Genomic DNA, 19,740 nt, shown 5'->3' on the forward strand with positions numbered 1-19,740 from the left:
GAGTAGAAACCCTGGGCTTTTGCTTGTGGGGGAGGGGTTAATGTCAGTTCTAAAGAAGATTTACATTTTCACTGTTTCATTGGAGTCAGTTCAGTTTCATGCAGGAAATGGCTGAATGGAATAATATTTCTAGGAAGCCATACAATTAAGTAGAAAGCGTTAGTAGTTCTTGACTCAGCTCTGCTATTAACTGCCCTGGGCAAGTCCCTATACCTAGCTACATTTCCACTTCCTAGACTTCAAATATTCTGTGTATATTTACCAATCCATTGAAGATAAATGAGATAGTAGTGATTACAAATGTCAGGTGTTGAATTTGCTGCCACCTTAAAGCTATCCCAGGCCTATGGGCTAAAAGTGAAATAAGAACTTCTCTACTTAGTATAATACTTAGTATAACAAGCTCAGGAGGTCTTATCCCTAAATAGATAAGATGTGGAATGAAATCACTTTAAATAGACCTGATTTCTAAGCAGGGTTAGGTTTGGTTAGACATGGATAAGATAAATGTATTGACTATGAATGTGTTCAGCTCTTGTATCAAGGACTTGGCAAGTAGTCCTTGGTTAACACCTGCTGCTTTCAAATTTCTGAATGGCTTCCCATCTGGATCTGGAAGTCCTACAGCTTTTCTCCTCCAAGGCCTATTCTTGACTTGCAGATGACAACAGTTTTTTACAGCCAGCTTTTCTGTTTTGTTCTGCTCCCTCTAGAGGTCCCTTCCCCTACCTCTGCCTCTGTCCAAATATCTTAATAGTGATACCAAAGAAGGCAGAAGTCAGGTTTTGCCATTTCACTTGTATTCTGCCCCAGCGCCTCTCTCAGTCTGGAGCAAAGTGTAACTGAGTGTGGTGTAACGAAGTTCTGTGGATGATGTTGATGATGACGAATAGTGGGGAGCGATTTTCACAGCCAGGAGCTTGGCTCTCGGCTTTTGTGGCACCTCAGACTCTTCCCTGGGATGTGTAGTGTTCCAGGCTGGCAGCATGCTGTGAACAATGAAAATTGTATTCTGTAGTCTCTTTCAATATGCTGTGACTTGGCAAGGGCTGAAAGCAAATCATGCACCTGCATAACCTTTTCAGCTTGACAAAGAAGCTCTCTCACTCCCCTTCTCACCCCTCCCTTCCACAGGAAATGCTCCCAGACGACAGCATGAACAAGCCCTAATTAAGTCTTTCCTCAGATCCCAACGTCTTTTCCTCCAACCACATCTTGGGTTTAGATGTGTAAGTAAGAAGAAGTGGAGAAATAAAATCAGGTATAAGATGCAGTTGGAAACTGGGAGCTATTTAATGGCAAGTAAAGCCTAAGACCTCGTCCCTCGTGGCCCTTTGGACAGTTCACACAGAACAAGAGACATAGTAAACTGATGGAGGAGTTAAGATGCTTTTGATGAAAAAACTGGTTGCAAATTATTTAAGAACATTTTCTCAGACTTTATGCATTTCTTATATTTGTGACTGTCTCTGAATAGAAGAATCTCAATGTCTTTCAGGATATTTAAGGATCATATGCGTAAGGTGCCTCATGCTTCCTTGAGAAGTCTGTGAACATATCCTTACAATTATATGCAAAATTTTGGGCTTTGTTTACTTATCTGAAAAAGATAATCCATAGATTTTCTAATGTCTCCAGGGAGTTCAAGACCTACCACTTTCCGCAAAGTTTAAGAACCACTGGTATTATAGAAGAGAAAGAATGGGTCTAAAACAAAATCTGGAAGGATGGCCACGTCAGGAAGCCACAAAGACAGAGTGGAGCCTATGAATGTTAGAGAAAGAGGAAATTTCCAGGCATCCCCATGGGAGACAGTAGGGTGGTGAAGCTCATGCACTGTGGAATCATTTCATCTGAGCTCAGTCTAGTGTCTCCATCTATTAACTGTGCTGGCCGTGTGACCTGGGGAAGTTACATCTCCAAGCCTCAGTTTTCTAATCTATACAATGGGATGATAGTGCCTACCTCAGAGTTGTTGCAAGGATGAAGCGAGGCCATCCATGTAGCATACCTCCCTGCCTCCCTATTGGTATGATGTGCGTGCGTGTGTGTGTGTGTGTGTGTGTATGTGTTGTCCCTACCTCTACACATGTATTTTCCATTTTCTTGCCCACTTTATGCCTCTTTCTGGGCTAACTGAAGATTCAAGAAACTCTGAATTCTGTTATGCTTTTTTTTCTGATTTCTTTAGAAAAATAATCAGTGTGAGGTGATGTCCTTGGCTGAATACCCCAGCTCCACTAGGACTTGTCTGCTGCCCAGGCTGAGAGCCATGTATTTGAGTTTTTCCAACCAGGGTAAGGAGCAGTAGATGGTAGGAGCCTCGTGCCTAGAGCCAAGCGAACCAGCTTTTTCTGGGAAGGAGAGACCAAATCATCCTTAAGGATGGGGATGGTAGAGTCTGTCTTCTGCAGTGCCCCAGATAGCAGCAACCTTAACTGCTGCCTCTGTGGCCTACTTCCCTTTGTAATTTGCACAATAGGCCAGAAGATGGGGCTCTTGACCCTGGAGTCAAGGGCCAGAGGCTCTGACTTTTTCCACATTTGTACTGGAGAGAAGTCAGATTCACCAGACCTCCCAGGAATCACCACTACTTCTCAATTCCTTTCCCTACCCTACCGACTCCATCCAATTCTGCCATGGCTGGGACTTGCCTTCCAGGGGAGTGGGGGATGTGGGCACATCTTTCCTTTGGCCACCATCCTTGGCTCCTGAATTACCACGTTGCTAGAGTCAGTCTTTCTGATGCCCTGCCTCAGGTTTCCCCCTCTAATCCATTCTCCCCTAAGGGCAGATTTTGGAGATGGTACCATTTGTATAGGCCAATACAACATAGTGGTCAAGAACTCTAGAATCAGAGAGCTTGTCCTTGACTCATCTCCTCAGGTGAATCTTTCCCCACCTCCTCAGAGAAGTTCTCCCTATCCCATGCCAGTTACTCCTGTTCGCATAACCCTTTATTTACTTAACAGTAGTGATTATAACTAGTGATTATCTTGTTTGGTGACTTGTTTACTTTCTCCCACTTGATTGTAAGGCTCATGAGGCCAAGGACACTGTCTTAATTGCTGTTTTCCCAACATCTAACACAGGGCACGATACATAGGTTCTCAGCAAAAGTGTTTTGAATTAATAGATGAATGATGGAATCCCAGCTTCATGACTGCCTGACCTTGAGTAAGTTGCTTAACTTCACTGAGCCTCAGTTTTCTTACCTGCGAAATAGAAAAAGAGTAGAGACATTATGACTATTAAATGACACAATGCATTTATACCACTAAACCCAGGTTCTGGTGCATGGAAGTTTTCCCTAAAGCCTTCAGTGTCCTACTTTTTAGCATATATGAAAAATAAAGTCTGAATGAATTAGCCAGATCTCCACAATTTGATCACAGCCTTCTTTTTATTTTTTATTTTTTTGAGACAGGGTCTCACTCTCTCAGCTTGGCTGGAGTGGAGTGGTGTACTGAAGCCTCTCCTGGGCTCAGGTGATCCTCCCACTTCAGCTTCCTGAGGGGCTGGGACTACAGGTGCATGCCACCATGCCTGGCTAATTTTTTTGTATTTTAAAAATAGAGATGGAGTTTCTACATGTTGGTCCAGGTTGGTCTCGAACTGTTGGGTTCAAGGGATCCATCTGTCTTGGCCTCCCAAAGTGCTGGGATTACAGATGTCAGTCACCATGCCCAGCCCACAGCCTTTCTCTATCACAACTTTTACCTCCCACTGCTCTTCTCAATAACTTTCTGCTTTGGCCCAAATTGTGGCTACCCTGAATGGGCCATGTGCATTATTATTCCCTTTTTTTTTTTTTTTGAGACGGAGTCTTGCTCTGTCACCCAGGCTGGAGTGCAGTGGCCGGATCTCAGCTCACTGCAAGCTCCGCCTCCCGGGTTTGCGCCATTCTCCTGCCTCAGCCTCCCAAGTAGCTGGGACTACAGGCGCCCGCCACCTCGCCCGGCTAGTTTTTTGTATTTTTAGTAGAGACGGGGTTTCACTGTGTTAGCCAGGATGGTCTCGATATCCTGACCTCGTGATCCGCCCGTCTCGGCCTCCCAAAGTGCTGGGATTACAGGCTTGAACCACCGCGCCCGGCCTATTATTCTTAAGTCTTTGTCAAAGACTTGAGATGCTTGCTCTTCTTACCTTAGATCAGCTAAATCTTACCTATGTTTTCAGACTTAGCTCAAATCTGTGTCCTCTGTGAAACCTTCCTCAAGATCATTTTCTCTTCTGAATTTTTGTAATCTTCGTGGTTTATATAATATTATTCATTAACATATATCCTGTTTCCCTGATTAGCCTGTTAAGCTCCCTTGGAGATATATATCTTAGATTTCTCTGCCTCTACAGTGTTACTTGGGCCTGCCTGTTCATTAGTAGGTGTTCAATACATTTTTTATTAGATTGAATTAAAAGCATTCGTATTTACTAAGCACTTTCTATGTGCCTGGGATTCCTTGAGGCTCTGTTGAGTATACAGAAGGGCATAAGAAAAATAATCGTTGCTTTCAAAGAACTTATAATATTCTAGTAAGCTAAAGTCAACATATAAAGTACTTAAATAACCACAGCACGGCAACTACTATAAGAAAAGTGCTTTGAGAATTCTGGGGAGGGTGAGATGACACCTGTTTGGGGTATCAGGGACAGTAGAATAAAGAAAGGCTTCTTGGAAGAGGTGGCTTTTGAGATTAACTTTGAAGGACGGTTAACATTTTGATGGACAAAAATGGGGATGAGGGTAGGATGTGAATTCCAGATTCAAGATGACAGGAATAGTAAAGAGATGGATGAAGTGTGTGGCAATGAACACTAAAACTCAGAGATGAGACACGAGGCTTATACAGGACATCAGAAAAACAATTCTGCTTCAGGGAAACTGAAGCCCAACCTTGTTTCCAATTTCAGGACCAACACAAAGGATGGTAAGCAGTGGTGGAAACTTTTTTTTTTTTTTTTTTTTTTTTGAGACGGAGTCTCACGCTGTTGCCCAGGCTGGAGTGCAGTGGCGCGATCTCGGCTCACTGCAAGCTCCGCCTCCTGGGTTCACGCCATTCTCCTGCCTCAGCCTCCTGAGTAGCTAGGACTACAGGCGCCCGCCACCGCGCCCGGCTAATTTTTTGTATTTTTAGTAGAGACGGGGTTTCACTGTGGTCTCGATCTCCTGACCTTGTGATCCGCCCGCCTCGGCCTCCCAAAGTGCTGGGATTACAGGCTTGAGCCACCGCGCCCGGCCGGAAACTTTTAACATGTATCAGACTATGTTCCCCAACTGTAGCTTCTTTTGGGGCTGATAATTATTTGCAACAATTCTTCCCCTGACCCCAAATTTGGACCTACCTGAAGTCTGGTATTGTAGTGCATATAAAACAAAAGTCCCCATGGCCAGGCACGGTGGCTCACGCCTGTAATCACAGCACTTTGGGAGACTGAGGCGGGTGGATCACCTGAGGTCAGGAGTTCCAGACCAGCCTGGCCAACATGGTGAAACCCCATCTCTACTAAAAATACAAAAAAATCACCCAGGCGTGGTGGCAGGCACCTGTAATCCCAGTTACTCAGGAGGCTGAGGCAGAAGAATAGCTTGAACTGGAGAGGCGGAAGTTGCAGTGAGCCAAGAACATGCCATTGCACACCACCAGCCTGGTCAACAAGAGTGAAACTTTGTCTCAAAAAACAAACAAACCCAAAAACCCCAAAAGGTACCTTTCTTTTTCTTGAGGCGAGAGGGTTGCTTTGAGTTTAGCCAGCCTCTCTTTTCTAATAAATCCAAACCAAATTGAATGCATTATTCATTATATTCTAACGTTGCGTTAGGTCAGTAGTTCTGTTGTTAAATAATAATTTGCCTTAGATCATTTCCTGGAAAAGTTGGAAGCCTTTTTGTAGAATTGCTTCAACAGTCATTCTCAGCTCAACCCTGTGTTTTTTGCTTCTGACTTGAGACTCAAGAAGAAGACCTAAGTCATAGTGAGTCTGTGAGGGGGCCTGACACTGCCTGCCTTCTTCACTTTAATGCTCTTTAATCTGGCCATTAGCTCAAGGAGAAACAATTAATTTTAGAAGGCCCTCTCCCCTCATCCGCAATTACTTCCTCCTGCAATCGCGAAGGATGTTTCCCCGGAATTTAAACATCATCTCCCAAGGAATGAAATCAGAATAGGCAAAACCGACACTTTCGCAGTTTTCAAGGGTCAGGTGCAGCTGCAAATAGAAGCAGAGATTTTCTAGCAAGCAGTTGGAAGGACCTTCACGCCCAGAGGCCTCTGAAGGGAGGGAGGCGGTTTCCAAGGCAACCGGGCCCTGGAGCGGTTGGCTCCCCGGCTCCTCCCCCTCCCCGCGGTAGCCCAGGGTACCGCCGGACAGCGTCCTCTCGTGCTCCGCGCCCTGATTGGCTGCGCAGGCCGCTCGCTGATTGGTTGCGGCGGATGCCTCGCGGGCCGGTGGCTATGGAGGCGGCGGCGGTTGATGGTTGACCGTTGGCTCCGGGGTAGGGGTCGCCGTTCGAGTGATCTGCTCAGACCTGACGAGAGGGCGCGGGCTGCTGACGCTCGGCCTGGAGCCCGCGGGTGAGACCTAGTTCGGTTCCGCCATGCCGGCCGCCGGGAGTAACGAGCCGGACGGCGTCCTCAGCTATCAGGTAGGGCCCCGCCTCCCGCGCCTCCCGCTCCTCCCCGGGGCGCAGCCTCCTCATCCTCTACCCACCCTCCTTCCTTCTGTCCCCGAGCCCAGGCTTCCCAGGCCGCTCCCTGAGGGCGAGGGGAGGCCAGCCCGGGACACCAGGGGGCGCTCCGGGCGGTTGGGGACCGGGCCGGGGCTGCAAGAGAGTGACCTTGGGCCGAACCTGGGAGCTGGCCCATCTCTGCCGCATGCATTGCGCCGCCCGCCCAGGAGCCCTGACAGCCGGCGGGCTGCGACCTCTTGTTCTCCTAGCGTCTTTCCGTTGGAAGGGGCCGGCGTCTGGCCTCGAGTTGTCCTGCCCTAACGTGGGCAGAAAGGGTAGCCAGGGACCTTGCTCTGGTGGGGCACGTCTTCTCTTTGTGTTTTTATTTCTGGGGGTTTTTGGTTCCCCAGTGGTTCAGAGGAAAAGCCGGAAAAGACTGTGGAGACTGGGACTAATCCCCGATAGGGTGACCCGGTTTGTGACTCCCTCTGCCCCATTGCACAGACACTTGAAAACTTCTGGGTAGGGACTGCAAACTGGGCTGAGGATGTGTGGAGGGGTCAGGAACAGGTGCTTATTTAAGGGAATGAGAAAACCAAGGTTAAGTAACTGGTATTAGAACTGTTGGGGCGGCTAACGTAAGGAAAAGCATTGGACTAAGTGTTAGAGTCTGTAGGTTGAAATCCTACCTCTGCCTCACACAGACTTTGTGACCTTGAGTAAGTCACTTGCCTCTTTGAACCTCAGTTTCCCCAACTATTAAAATGGGAATAGTTATGTCTGCTTTGCTTGCTTCACAGGGTTGTTTTGAGGATGAGACGAAGTGCTGTTTGTGAAAGGGCTTTGTGGAGTAATGTTTATTATGTGACACTCAGTTAATGAGTTGCAGCCCATTGAATTCTCACTCCCCGTTTCCTGTGCAATCAGATGGTTTGGTTTCTGCTTTGGAAAGAGGGCTGGAAGAGGAGGCAAGTCTGAAGTGGAGGGCTCTGAAGACGGTAATGGGCCATCTCAGGAAGGATGACACATCTTGGAAACAAGTGCCATGTTGACCTCAGGGATGTTTTCCCAGAGGAGACAGGGGAAATATCCTGAGTTTGCAACAGAATGAGTATCAGACACTGACTCTCTCCTCTTCTTCCTGGTTAATAGTTTGTTACTATTAATAGAAGATACATTCTTATTTCCTTGCTCTGTCAGAAAAGAATATCTAAGATTTTGGAAAATCCATATCTAACCCCCTTAAAGCCTATTAAATGTATTCAATCTTTGGGATACAATGGTAAGAAAAAATAGGTAATGTTCTTGCCCTCCTGCAGCGTATCATCTAGTGGGGGAGGGGAGAGGTACTATTTTTAATCAAATATCACACAAATAAATGTTATAAACTGTGATAAATGCTTTGAAGAAAAATAGACAGTACCATAAGCGTGTATAACAGTGGTTCCAGCCATGGTCTCAGAGATTTGCTAAGGAAGAAAATCTGGGCAAAGAGCTAAAGGATGAATAAATGTTAACTGAGGGAAGAGGGGGATCACAGGGCCTGAGAGGCAAAGAGAACAGCTACACAAAAGAACTGTGGCAGAGGGGGACACACCTGGTTAGAGACCTTAGATAAGGCCAGTGTGGTGGAGCAACAAGGAGCAATGAGGGGAATGGTATGTGAGGTGTGTTCTGGGGTAATAGCACACAGGGCCATTTGGAGCCCATGCTGAGGAAGTTGACATTTATCTGAGGAACAAGGGGAAGCCACTGAAGGGGTTTAAGTAGAGGGGAAAGGGAAGAGAGGGGGTCTCTCCTAACCAGGAGAAAGAGGGCAGGAGAGAGCAAATGAGATCATGAAAAGATTTTCTTTTTTTTTTCCTTTCTTTTTTTTTTTTTTTTTTTGAGACAGTCTTGCTCTGTCACCCAGGCTGGAGTGCAGTGGCGTGATCTCCACTCACTGCAAGCTCTGTCTCCCAGGTTCACGCTATTCTCCTGCCTCAGCCTCCTGAGTAGTAGGGACTACAGATGCCCACCACCACGCCCAGCTAATTTTTCGTATTTTTAGTAGAGACGGGGTTTCACTGTGTTAGCCAGGATGGTCTCGATCTCCTGACCTCGTGATCTGCCCGCCTCGGCCTCCCAAAGTGCTGGGATTACAGGTGTGAGCCACCGCGCCCCGCCCAGATTTTCCTATTGAAAGATTTCTTTGGCTGCAGTGGGGAGAATAGGTTGGAACGGATGTGAGGATACAGTGTCCTTAACATGCCCAATGTTAACAGGTTGTATTATTGAGGGCATCATGATCCTTAGGTTTCTGTTAGTGTTCTGTGAGTAGGATAGATCTGGAGTAGGATAGAAAATATCTCCTTTATATCTAGTTTGTGAAACTTTCATGGGTGGTAGGGTGAGGAGAAGAAAAGGAATACAATGGGAACAGTAGGACCTCATGAAGGCTGGAGTCACGTAATATAGACAAATGGGAACTTGAGAGATAGGGAGGAAAAGAGAATGAGGGTAGAAGGAGGAAGGGAGATGGGGATGACTTGCGGGAGAGACAGTCAACTGATTGGCAATGACCAGTTAAACCTTCTGTGTGCCAATTAGGCTGTGTGGAGATGGGCCTTGTAAAGTGAGCAGATTGTGTAACTTGATGTAAATGGAGAGGTTCCAGACATCACCTCTAAATATCATAAGGCTGTGCTGTTTTCAAAGATGTGAGCTACTGCCCTAGCCTTCTAACAGTTCCCTCTGCTTTCTTTCTTGCCATTCTATAAGACTACTCTCCACATGGCAGCCGCAGGGAGCTTTTAAAAACACAAATCAGATCATGTCACATCTTATCTTGAAACCCTTCAGTGGCTTCCTGGTGCATTTTAGAATAAAATCCAAACTCTTTATCATGGCCTACCAAGCCTGAATACAATCAGGCTCTAGTCCACCCTCCCAGGACTGCCTCTCCTCCACTCTCTTTCTTGCACCTCCTCTGGCTTTCTGTTTCTTCAATATAGTGAGTCTTGCATACTTCAGGACCTTTGTTCCTGTCATTCCCTCTGCCCAGGATGCTGTTTTACCCAGGTCCTCTCATGATTCAACTGGAGTATCACTTCCTCAGAGTGGCTTTCTCTGAACCTTCATCCCAGTCACTCTCTTTAAGATGATCCTGTTTTATTTTCTTATAACATATGACTTGTTATAACAACTGAACTGTTCTTCTTTTGGTTTCTTGTTTGTTTGTTTGTTTATTTATTTATTTATTTATTTTTTTGAGACGGAGTCTCGCTCTGTCGCCCAGGCTGGAGTGCAGTGGCCGGATCTTAGCTCACTGCAAGCTCCGCCTCCCGGGTCTACGCCATTCTCCTGCCTCAGCCTCCCGAGTAGCTGGGACTACAGGCGCCCGCCACCTCGCCCGGCTAGTTTTTTGTATTTTTTTAGTAGAGACGGGGTTTCACCGTGTTAGCCAGGCTGGTCTCGATCTCCTGACCTCATGATCCGCCCGTCTCGGCCTCCCAAAGTGCTGGGATTACAGGCTTGAGCCACCTCGCCCGGCCGGTTTCTTGTTTATTATGATCTCAGTTAGAAGCTTCTTGAGGGCAGGGGACAAGCAGAAAATCTGGTCACCTAGCACAGTGCCTGGTATAAAATTGGTGCTCAATTGCATATGTGAATGAGCAGCTCTCCCGTATCCAAAGCCAGATGCCTCCCCTTAAGGAGCTCAAGGTCTAGTCAGGATTGGCACAGAGTGACAGATGGCCATTACTTCATTACACAATGTCTCTTCCCTCTGTGTTGTGTCTTTGCTCAGGCATTGAAGCTGGAAAATCTTTCCCCTCCTCTCCACCTAGAATATTCCATTTTAACCTTCAAGGTCTGGCTCCATATCATTATATTATATTCGTCACTCACTCCCTCTGCTCACAACACCTACCAAGTGCTATCTTCCACGAACCCTTACTTGTGGAATATACATATTCATCTCTGCTGCTCACCTGACAGCTCCATTTACTGTCACTGTTAACTTTTATTGAGTGCTTGCCTTGTGCTGGGCACTATGCTAAGTGTTTTCCATGCATTATCTCACTTAATGCTCTCTTTAACCCTGAGAATTATGCAACTTTATTATCTTTTCCAAATGAGAAAGCAAAGATAATAGAGAGGTTAAGTAATTCTTTTTTTTAATTTTTTTTTTTTTTGAGATGGAATTTCACTCTTGTTACCCAGGCTGGAGTGCAGTGGCACAATCTCAGTTCACTGCACCCTCCACCTCCCAGGTTCAAGCGATTCTCCTGCCTCAGCCTCTCGAGTAGCTGGGATTACAGGTGCCTGCCACCACCCTTGGCTAATTTTTTGTATTTTTGGTAGAGACGGGGTTTCACCGTGTTGGCCAGGCTGGTCTCAAACTCCTGACCTCAGGTGATCCACCTGCCTTGACCTCCCAAAGTGCTGGGATTATAGGCATGAGCCACCTGGCCCGGCATAGAGAGGTTAAGTAATTCTAAGTGCCGGAGTTGCTTGTGGCCCTGCCAGACCCAGGACTGCGTCTCTCCAAAGGATGTGCCCTTAGTCACTGTGCGTTACTGTGGTTGTGTCTTTGATGCCTGTATCAGTACCTGGCCCTGAATAAGCACTAACTAAGTGTTTGGGAAGACAGGATGGGAAGAGACTGCAACAAGGGAGGCCAGCTAGGAGGCCATTGGTGTAATTCAGGATGAGTTAATGAAGACCTACATTAGTCGTCATTTCGATGAGATCTCTGAACGTGGTTATGAAATTTTTATTTATTTTTGAGACAGGGTCTTACTTTGTTGTCCAGGCTGGAGTGCAGTGGCATGATCTCAGCTCACTGCAGCCTTGACCTCCTGGGCTCAAGTGATCCTTCCACCTCAGGCTCCCTAGTAATTGAAACTACAGACATGAACCACTATGCCCAGCTTTTTTTTTTTTTAATTTTAATTTTTATAGAGACAGAGTCTCACTATGTTGTCCAGGCTGGTCTTGAATCCCTGTTCTCAAGCGATCCTCGCCCGTTGGCCTCCTGAAGTGCTGGGATTATAGGCATCACCACCACGCTCAGCCTGTTATTGAAATTTTAAGAGTCAATGAGCTTTTAATAGGGAGTAGTAATAGAGGAAGGAAGTCAGAAAGCTTTAAGGAAAGCCCCTACTTTGGACTGGAACTGGGGACACCTGGTAGCTTCACAGTTCTCCTGATAAGCACTTTCAGAACAAGCAGAAGGAGGTGTTGAAAGAGAAAACTGGTGAGGTTGGAACCCTTGAGCCAAGTGGTGCTGGGGACTGAAGGAAAGTTCAGGGAGGGTGAAAGTGGTAGATGGGGAAGCATGTGAATTTGGGCAATTTATGTGGATCAGGTCCACTCAGAATGGAAAATTTTGCAGAAATCTTCAGAATAATAACCCCTGGTAAATGGGTGATAATTGAGAAACATGGCTGATGGGAGTAGAGTTACACCCCATGTCTTATGATGAACCTGAAAAAGCTCTAAGACAAGAGTTCTGAAGGAGACCTGGATTCTAGTGCCCAGTGACTGTGGCACATGTTGGAGCTCAGTAAATATTTGCTGAGCGAATGAATGAATGGCTCTGTAGGGAGTGGGTCAACTTTTCTGCGGGTTATAGTCAGTTTATGGTAAGCAATCAGTAAATATTTGCTCATATTATTGAATAAAAATATCAACTGTAGATAGCAGTTTCTCTTCTCACTACGTTGCACATACCCCTCCACCCTCTCCTCACACATACTAGGTATTCTTTCCATATGTGAGAATTGGGGAACCTGTGGGCATTCTTTTTATCTGGTTTTCCCAGATCTGCTGGGGAGCTTCAGTAGGAGAGATGTGGGCAGACTTGCCAAGCAGAGACTTGAGCAGAGAATTGGGGACAATTCAGACTGCAAATTTACTTCCTTCAAAATTTGTAGGTAATTGTCTTAGCTCATGGTTTGCTTTGGCAAGGGTAGACAGGGTCATGGTAGTAATCAGGACACAGAAAAGCAATCATGTCTATTCTAAATCTGCTGCCAGGTAACAGCAACAGATCTTAGATAATGGAGAGGTTGGTTGTCTCCCATAGGTAGTAAGAAGTTTACTGATCCTGGTCTTGGTAGTCAGGAAGTCATAATATATGTATTGGTTTTCAATTTCTGCCATAACAAATTACCACATATTTGGTGGCTTAAAAAACACAAATTTATCATCTAACACTTCTATAGTTCGGAAATCTGATACAGGTCTCACTGGACTAAAATCAAAGTGTTGGTGGGACTGTTTCTTTCTGGAAGTTCTAGGAGAGAATATGTTTCCTTGCCTTTGCCATCTTCTAGAGACTGCCTGCATTCCTTGGCTCATAGTTCCCTTCCTCCATCTCCAAAGCCAGAAACATAGCATCTCTCAGAACCTACTTTTGTCATCAGATTTTTCTCTGACTCTAGTCTTCCGTCTCTCTCTTTCACGTTAAGGATCCTTATTATTACATTGAGATTATATAATGGTTTTCATAATTTAGGAGGATCTCCTTATTGTAAGATCAGCTGATTAGCAACCTTACCTCCGTCTGCAAACTTAATTCCTCTTTGCCATTATAAGGCAACATATTCACAAACTCTAGGGATTAGGATGTGCATCTCTTTAGAGGACTATTAATCTCTCTATCACAGTGTACTATCTAGTAATCTATACTGAACAGGAGTGACTCCAAGTGGGGTTCAGCAAAAGAATCACTGAGAAACCAGAGCTGTTTTGGAATTTTAAGCCTCTGGCAGGCTGCTGAACAGTTAGAATGGGAAGCTCATGGGTATTCACGAGCTCATGGCCACTGAGAAGAGGAAGTCTAGAATAGCTGCATGAGTCCTCGTGGATTTTTTTTTTTCTATAGGGTGTTTTCATTCAGTGAGAAAGTATTTGAGGGCATTGGAGAGTTGGGGACCCATGGGTTAGATTTGGTGATGGGCTCTCCAAAGGGCCAGCATTCTGAGGCTCTGCTGGATAAAGAGGAGGATGGAAGTGAATAAGGAGATGAAGAACTATTGGAGGTCTGGTCAGTAAAGGGCAGTTTGGGGTGCAGGATTCTGGAGCACTAACGATTTAAGAAAGTAATAATGTGGATCTTAAGCTATTCTTAACTGTGGGCATTAATCCCTGATTAGTCCCTCTGACTAAATGGCCAGGTTCTTTGCTTTTGGCAGTCTTAGCATACTGACTTACTAATGTTAGTAAGGAACACAGACTTGATTAGAGTTCTTATCCCACTTAGCTTTTGTGAGATCTTAGCCTTGATTTAGAACTGTTTTGAGAATTAAGTGAGGCAATATATGTAAAACACAATGTGAGGTATATAAGTGTATTACCTTGGTTTGCTGATTAGAAACCCTGGAAATGGCTGGGTGTGGTGGCTCACACCTGTAATACCAGCACTTTTGCTACTCGTGCTGCTGAAGCAGGACAATTACTTGAACCCGGGAGACGGAGGTTGCAGTGAGCTGAGATGGCACCTCTGCACTCTCCAGCCTGGTGACAGAGCAAGACTCTGTCTCAAAACAAACCAACAAACCCTGGAAATCATATCTATATTTGTTGATTTTTAAATAGTTGAATGTATTAGAACTCAATAAACACTTGACTTTTTTGGGGGGGCTCTTGGCAGGGTTAGCGGTGGGAGTGAAGTAGAATGGTATTGTATATACTCTCTGAAAACACTGAAAAAGATGAAAGGGTTCTTTGAGGTAAAAAGTCTGAGACCTACTGCAGGAAAGGAGGTGGGATTCATTTGGGCAGGTCCACCACCACGCAGGTCTAGAGAGGAGCCTCAGGGGAAGTGTGTTAGAGAGAGAGCTTGAGGTGGGCTCTGCTCCCCACCTTCCCTGTCCCCTGTAACCTCTGTGGCTGCTTCCAGGAGCTGGGGCCATTATGTAAGACTTAGCTCTGCCCGTGCCTTTTAATTTCCATTTACTGTAAGTGAGAATCTGGTCTGCTACTCAGTTATAATTCATTCATTTTTCAAGGCTCATAACAATGCTTTCTCTCTCAAGGCTTGCTTTGCAATTTCAGCATTTTAATATGTATTTAACCCTCTTAGTTCTTTTTATCTATCTAGTCCTTGAGGTAGGCACTCAAGTCAATTCACATTTACGTAGTGGGTCATTATCAGTGAACTAAGAGGAAGTTCAGAAAAGAAGATACTCAGAAATAGGGTTTTTTCCGTCCCCCTCCCCTCCCCTCCCCTTCCCTCCCCTCCCCTCCCCTTCCCTCCCCTCCTCTCATCTCTCCTTTCCTTTCCCTTCTCTCCTAAGCTTATATAATGTGTTTCTCATGATTCTAATCTTTTCTGAGTCACAAGCCCCTTTGAGAATCTGATGAAAGTTATGGACCCTCTCCCAGGAAAAGTGCACATTCACACATATTCCCACAGATCCTCTGAAGCCCATTTACAAGCACCCTAGAAATCCATGGACCACAATTGAGAGATCTTTTTTGCCATAAATAAATGATAGTATCAGAGGAAATAATAGCTAATTTGTGAGAAATCTGCAGCAAGCACAGACCAAAGAGACCTGATGTTCCTTTCTTTTCATTTTTAATGATTTCAAACACACTCTGTATGTGCCTGAAATTTATGGATCATTTCAAGCATATAGCAAAGTAGAGAGATTTTTGCATAGTGGGTCATCATGTACCCATGACTTGGCTTCAACAATGAACACACCATCTGGTTTTTTTTTTTTGAGACAGGGTCTTGCTCTGTTGGCCATGCTGGAGTTCAGTGGTGCAAACACAGCTCATTAGAGCCTCCAACTCCTGGGCTCAAGCAATTCTTCCACCTGAGCCTCCAGAGTAGCTGGGACTACAGGCCCATACCACCACACCCAGCTAATTTCTGAATTTGTTGTAGGGACGAGGTTTCACTATGTTACCCAGGCTGGTCTCGAACTCCTAGCCTCAAGCGATCCTCCCACCTCAGCTTCCAAAGCTCTGGGGTTATAGGCATCAGTCACAGAGCCTGGCCACACAATCTTGTTTCATCTATGTTCATCTATTCTCCAAATCTCAGACATATTATTTCATGAGTAAAAATTTCAGTGTGTAGCCCTAAAGATTAAAGACTCTTTTAAAAAACGACATAACTGCCATAACACAAGATTATTATACTGAAAAAATAGTTTCCTAATATAATCAAATTTTCATTTAGTTGTTTACATTTATGCGAGTACTTTGTAGTTTTTTTTTTTTTTTTTTAAATACTTGCTTTATTTGAACCAGGATTCAAACAAAGTCCACACATTCACATTCAAGCCTGACCTTTCAAATGCTTTCGCTAATGGTTATTGACAGTGGCTCTGTTTTCTTTGGCAAGACAAAGAAAATGGATGAACAATTATTCAGTGAATTTAGGCTGTGGTTAACCAATCTAAATTAAGGAAACTAAAAACAAGAAAGTTTTTCAATCTGAATTTTTCAGATGATTGACCTTGCTCTTTATATTTTGCAGTTACAATTTTAAAGAAATCAATCATCTCTCCTACCCTCCCTCCCTCTGTTCCTCTGGATTCCCACTGTGTTCTCTGCTATGTCAGGTGTCTGAAGATAGTACCAAGTATTATAATTAATTGATTCCTATCCTCTGGATATTAAAAACCAGTAGGGGAGCCAACATGAATAATTATTCATATATATAATTATTTATATATATAGTTTTATGAGAAAACATCTGATCAATTATCAAAGAGTTTATAAAACTAATAAACATTCATTGAAATGTATGGGATACTTACCATGTGCTGGACATTGTACTGGGTGCTGGGTAGATATTGATGAATATAAGACACAGTACCCATCCTTCTAGAACTTTTGAGGGGACACAGTCTGGATTTTGCTGATTGTATTCCCATGGTGTTGTTTTTCAAGGAACTGTGTTTTATTGTACTTTCAGTAAACTGGTATTTGGATTTAGAGGCTTGATCAGATTCAGGGACAATTTAATTGGTAAGATTACCTCATGGGTGGTGATATGGTCTCTCATTAGGAGGCATACAATGTCTGATTGTCTCTTCTTTGTGATGTTAGTGGCTGTTGAAAATCAGTGCAATCCGTTAGGGATTGCAAAATGGTTTTGTTCCATCATTCCCTTTTCATGTATTCTCTTCCATAATGAGAAGCTTCTCTCATCTACTCTGTGGTACCACTCTATGGTACAGTTTATCTAGGAAACGCCAGATAAATTATTTGCCAGTTTTCAAAGTAATGAGTTGGTTCATTAGTGCTATCCTCCAAATGTGACCAATTAGTTAATTTTAAAAGTGACCGTGTGAGGCCAGGTGTGGTGGCTCACACCTGTAATCCTAGCACTTTGGGAGGCTGAGGAAGGAAGATCACTTGAGCTTAGGAGTTTGAGACCAGCCTGGGCAACATAGTGAGACCCCCCAACTCTGCCACCTCTCTATTTTAAAAATAAATAAATAAATAAACAAATAAAATAAAAGTGACCTTGTGAAGTGAACTCATCAATCTTAACATATTGACATGGTCAATCTGTTGTAGACATTACCCTATTGATGCTCAAATTGTCCTATTTTTTGGCAAGAGACCCCTTTAAATTGGCTCCTGAGTCCTTAGGACACAACCCTAGTTGTCTTTGAGTGCTTCCTTAGTATCTAACATAATAAGATGTTTTAGATTTACCTTGTACATTTCCTGGCTGGGACCTATGACCAACCATTTCTCCAAGGAGCTCTGATTCCTTTTATTACAAAATGGTATTTTAAGAGACTATAATGTAGGTACTAATTATACTCATTGCTACTGATTGATCATTTTTTTCTAAGCCTTTGAGTGAGCAGAGCTAGAAAATATAAATTTGTAAATTTAAAAACATTAAAAATAAAAACACATTATATATTATTGTTGATACTTCCAATTCAAATTTAGGACTGCATGGCTCTTATTTACCTTTTGTCTTAAAACTGTATCTCCTTTCTCCCTTGCCAAGAATCCCAGTCCTCAGCCGCCTTGGGAGTGACAGAATAAGTTCACATAGCTACTTGTTTGTTTTATCTCACAACACACAACAAGCCTCAGAATACCAACACCAGCACTACAACCAAAAATAAGATAACCAAAAGCAGTTTGAGATCTTTTAAAATTCTTCTTTGTCCTTCGAGTATATGCCACTAAGGATGTTCAGTCAGTTTATTATGTTTTAATGTTACTTAGATTAATTTCTCTTGGAATTTACACTATCAATTTGACCTTTGTTTTCATTTTGTTTTTGATTTTGGGGAATTACTTTAAAAATTTTAATTTTACGTTATGTAAATTATTTACAAAATAAGGCATATTCAAAAAAGTCTAGCTTCTATCTTTGTCTCTTGCATCTTATTCTCTCCTTCCTCTCTAGGTAACTATGTAAAAAAATCTTTTGTGACTTTTTCTTCTTTTATTTGTTATTTATTTATTTATTTATTTATTTGAGATGGAGTCTCGCGCTGTCATCCAGGCTGGAGTGCAGTGGCGTAATCTTGGCTCACTGCAACCTCTGCCTCCTAGGTTCAAGCGATTCTCCTGCCTTAGCCTCCCAAGTAGCTGGGATTATAGGTGTGCACCACCATACCTGGCTAATTTTTGTATTTTTAGTAGAGATGGGGTTTCACCGTGTTGGCAAGGCTGGTCTTGAACTCCTGACCTCAAGTGATCCACCTGCCTTGGGCTCCCAGAGTGCTGAGATTATAGGCATGAGCCGCCGTGGTCGGCCTATTTGTTTTAAAATGTAAGCAAACACTTATGTTCCAACACCCTTTCTTAGATAAAAGGTAGCAAATCATACAGTTTTCTCCATCTTGCTTTTTAAACTTAACGTTATATTGTGGAGTCTCCATTTTTCCATGGTAGTAATAATATATAATTTTAAGTGTCTATAAAGTTAATTTAATAAATAAAATATCCTAAGTAGATATTAGACTATTTTATTTACTTCCCTAAAAATTTGTTTATTCCAGTTGGCCTCAAAAACTGTATTTGAATCTTCCCATTGGGAAAATGGATTGCCTTATGTTCAGAGTTGTCTTATTTGGGAGCATAGATGATAACTACAAAATAGTAACTTTGGAACAGTAAGCTGGAAACTTGAGGGGGTTCCAGAAGGAAGGTGATATTGTTTGGCTATTTGTCCCCACCAAATATGTTAAAATGTAATCCCCCAATGTTGGAGACGGGGTCTGGTGGGAGATGTTTGAGTCATGGGGTTAGATGCCTCATGAATGTCTTGGTGCCATCCTCACAGTAATGAATGAGTTCTTGCTCTGAGTTCACACAAGATCTGGTTGTTTAAAAGTCTGGGCCCTCCCCTCTCTCTTGTCCCCTGTCTTTCCATGTTATATGCCAGCTTCCCTTTTGCCTTCTGCCATGATTGTGAGCTTCCTGACTCTCTCACCAGAAGCAGATGCTAGCACCACACTTCCTGTACAACCTGCAGAACTGTGAGCCAAGATAAACCTATTTTCTTAATAAATTACCCAGTCTCAGGTATTCCGTTATAGCAACGTAAACGGACTAATACAGGAGAGGTGGGGATTTAATGTGCTGGAGAGTTTGGGGAAGTGGGATGTTAGATGACTAGATGACCTGACAATATGAGCAAAGGCATGAAGGTGGGAATGTGCACAGTGTTCTCGGGATCAGTCAGCTTGGCTGGAGTTGCAGGTTTGAGAAGGGAAATAGATTGCCAGGGAAATCAGCTAAGAGTTTTTTTGAAATAATTCAGGGTCTTGTGATTCAGGGTATTGATAGGATAGGTGCCATTATATTCATTCTTTTAAAACGTTTAAATTTTATTTTGAAATTGACAAGTAATATTTAAGTAATATTGTAGATATTCATTGGGGTGCATAGTGATGTTTCAATACATTTAATGTATAGTGATCAGATCAGAGTAATTAGCATATCTATCATTTAAAACATTTATTATTTCTTTGTGTTGAGGTTACTCAATATCTTCCTTCTAGCTGTTTGAAACTCTATATTATAGTCATCCTACTGTAGTATAGAACACTAGAACTTACTCTTCCTATACAGTTGTAATTTTTTAT

The 19,740-nt window shown here is 43.5% G+C and overlaps 1 protein-coding gene across 2 annotated transcripts in view; it reads left to right on the plus strand.

Moving 5' to 3' along the window:
- Positions 1-6,416: 6,416 nt before the first annotated feature.
- The window catches only part of SLC4A8 (solute carrier family 4 member 8), an 83,453-nt gene continuing 70,129 nt past the window's right edge, over positions 6,417-19,740 (plus strand). For both annotated transcript variants that reach the window (XM_005570893.5, XM_015430939.4), the window contains exon 1: positions 6,417-6,643. In XM_005570893.5, the coding sequence (XP_005570950.3) occupies positions 6,596-6,643 (48 nt within the window). In that variant the 5' untranslated portion in view covers positions 6,417-6,595. The remainder of the gene's footprint in view (positions 6,644-19,740) is intronic.

Source organism: Macaca fascicularis, chromosome 11 (assembly GCF_037993035.2).
Source record: "Macaca fascicularis isolate 582-1 chromosome 11, T2T-MFA8v1.1".
In the NCBI taxonomy this organism is placed as follows: domain Eukaryota; kingdom Metazoa; phylum Chordata; class Mammalia; order Primates; family Cercopithecidae; genus Macaca; species Macaca fascicularis.